At 43.3% G+C, this 2,500-nt stretch overlaps 1 protein-coding gene across 32 annotated transcripts in view; it reads right to left on the bottom strand.

The window, feature by feature from the left end:
- Window positions 1-521: 521 nt before the first annotated feature.
- Window positions 522-2,500, bottom strand: part of LOC121597749 (myosin heavy chain, muscle) — a 26,889-nt gene continuing 24,910 nt past the window's right edge. For 31 of the 32 annotated variants that reach the window (XM_041923786.1, XM_041923812.1, XM_041923814.1 and 28 more), the window contains exon 17: window positions 522-2,329. In XM_041923786.1, the coding sequence (XP_041779720.1) occupies window positions 2,255-2,329 (75 nt within the window). In that variant the 3' untranslated portion in view covers window positions 522-2,254. The remainder of the gene's footprint in view (window positions 2,330-2,500) is intronic. The other variant, XR_006005468.1, reaches the window with a different exon arrangement.

Below are 2,500 nucleotides of genomic sequence, written 5' to 3'. Positions count from 1 at the left end.
CACACGGATCACTATTACCCATTGAACGAGAAATTAAAAAAAAAAATTAATATTCTAAGATAAGTATGTATATGTATCTTGCCTTCTTTTTCTTCTATGGCGTTAGGTTACGTGTGGTTATACTTCTCTACACAGGTACACTTACTAGTATCACGCAACCGAATAGCCATTATTTGTAACTGAACGTCGGTGGGTGGGAATCGATGTCACCCAACCTTGTAGAAGCTTGCGCGTCAAACGAATAAGTGATCGCGCCTCACATTATCGTAACCTTAATGTTGCTGATTTCCTAACGTGTAAGCAGCACTTGGCACACTTAACCTACGAAGAATGGAGCGCGTGCTCATGTATGGCAAAAGTGTTGCAGCTTCGAATATATTCTAATTTTTGTTCGTTTATTAAGTTTCGTCTTTCTACTGCAGTCTTTAAAATGTTTCTTTCCACAACATAATGCTAATAAGTGCTTGTGATATCATGAATAAACACCCTCCCAGTCCCCCGAAACCAATCACACAGTTGCATTCATTTTCGAATAGAAGTATCTTATTTCGTTATTATTACCTTCTCTCATCTTTTTTTAAATTATAAAAATAAATACATTTTGTATTACTTTTGTTATAAAAAATATAATTAAAAAAAAAACATTCAGAGCGAAAACTGTTTGCCACGGATACAAAAAATTAAACAACGTACAAAACCATACTCGAAGAACGAAGGGTGGATTTGACTGTTGTGTCTGTGGCAATTGGGGAAAGGGAACTGGAGATAGTAAATGAAACTTTGTTCGACGGATAATTCAAAACTGAAGGTTGGTTGGTGATGTACAAAAGCAAATATGGGATAGGTTTGAAGTAAAAACTCTGTATAACACTATTTGCAAATCATTATCATTTCTGTTTTGATGTTCATTAATGTCTAAGTATTCCGTTTGTTTAGTTTTTCATGGTTTTTCTTGGGTTCTTCTTAGTATCGATCTCTTTGGTTCAAATGTCCCACACCACCTTCGTCGTCACCAACTCGCAGTACAGCGGATATATAAAACGGATTGTTTTTCAATTCAATTGTGCAAAGCCTTTGTTGTTGCTGCTTTTGCTTAACGTGAATGTTTTCTTTTTGTTTTGCTTCTTCTGTTCTTCATCTTCGTCCGAGTGGTATTGATTTTCGCTCTTTATGCTCTTGTGTTTTCTTTTTTTGCATATGGAGGGTTCAGGGAACTCCACGTGTCGCTGTTGGTTTTTCTTCATGTGGGCCTCACGTGGTCGCTGGTAAATTTCAGGGTGATCGCATTCGTTTCAATAGATCGTCTTCCGACCGACACACTTCGAACACGGGCGTGTGCAGCCCGGCGCTTCATTTCACCGAACCGCGGCCGTAACCGCACTGATTCGTGATGGAGATGAATTTCGGTTGTCGATTTCGATGGCGCGCCGGCCATGGGGCCAGGAATGCGTCCGGATGCCGGGGTGAAAAGCAGGTGTCGGTGCAGAAAAGCGGAAAGCAACAGCCAAGAAGGAAGGGGAAAGTGCCAAAAAAGAACAAATCTTTTTAGCGTTTTAGTTTAAAGGGCTGACGTATTAGCTTTAACGTAAAACCGTTTGTGCAATCAAACGTACGTGTTTCCATTGATAGTAGATGTCCTAAACTTTGTATCTTTTGCTCGTGCTCGTGTGTTGTGTGTCTCTTTTTTCTTTTTTTGGTTAACTTTCCATTTGCGACGCTGCTGTAAGATTTGATTCTTTTCCCTTTTCCTTCCTCTGTCCGGACACGGGTGGATGACAGGTGGTCCGAAAGTACTTTCCGCTCTCCATCCACTACCTACTTTTCTGGCTTACCGAACGCGGCACCGATGTTGCTGCTGGTGACGTTTCGTGCCCCTTTCCTTAGCTCCCTGTGTAACGGCGCGGTACATTTTATGTTGATGTTGTTACGTGTCTCTTTTTTAATGTTTTGTATTCGATAGTTAACGGCTTCGAACGACTTCCGGCGGCGGGTCACTGACGGGAAGGGCAAATTTGTGCGCTGTGCCGCTGCCCAGGTGGATATGCGTGGAGAAGGAGCTGATCATTAGAACGGACACACCTCGACTCACAGAAAGGATTAGCGGACACTTGTTTTGCTGGTGCGGGGTTACGACACTAAAGTGTTAACAGATGCACACAGGGTTGGATGGTGTGGCTCCCTGTGCTGCTGAAGGTGGTGTGCTGCGCTGTTGTTCTGTTGCTGTTTGGGGGTTGGTGTTGTGTGCTGAACGAATTTAGAAACCGTGATCGTCGAATGTGGGAAGGTTCAGTCCTGCAAGAGCAGGCATGGCAGACGGCTGTCTCTGGGGCTGCAAAAAGATAAGAGAAACGGCAGGGGACGTACCCCAGAGTCAGTATTGCTTTTGGTAAGCTGTGCGAAAGGAGTGAGTGGCGGGGGTAGGGTAGCTTGGAACCGACTGTTGCACCGGCAGCTAATGGGGGGATAAGAAACTTCTACGACAGCTGACAGTTAGAGAAAA

Source organism: Anopheles merus, chromosome 3R (assembly GCF_017562075.2).
Source record: "Anopheles merus strain MAF chromosome 3R, AmerM5.1, whole genome shotgun sequence".
NCBI classification, from domain to species: Eukaryota; Metazoa; Arthropoda; class Insecta; order Diptera; family Culicidae; genus Anopheles; species Anopheles merus.
Note: the sequence above shows the minus strand (reverse complement) of the source record. Positions and strands in the feature narration are given on the sequence as shown.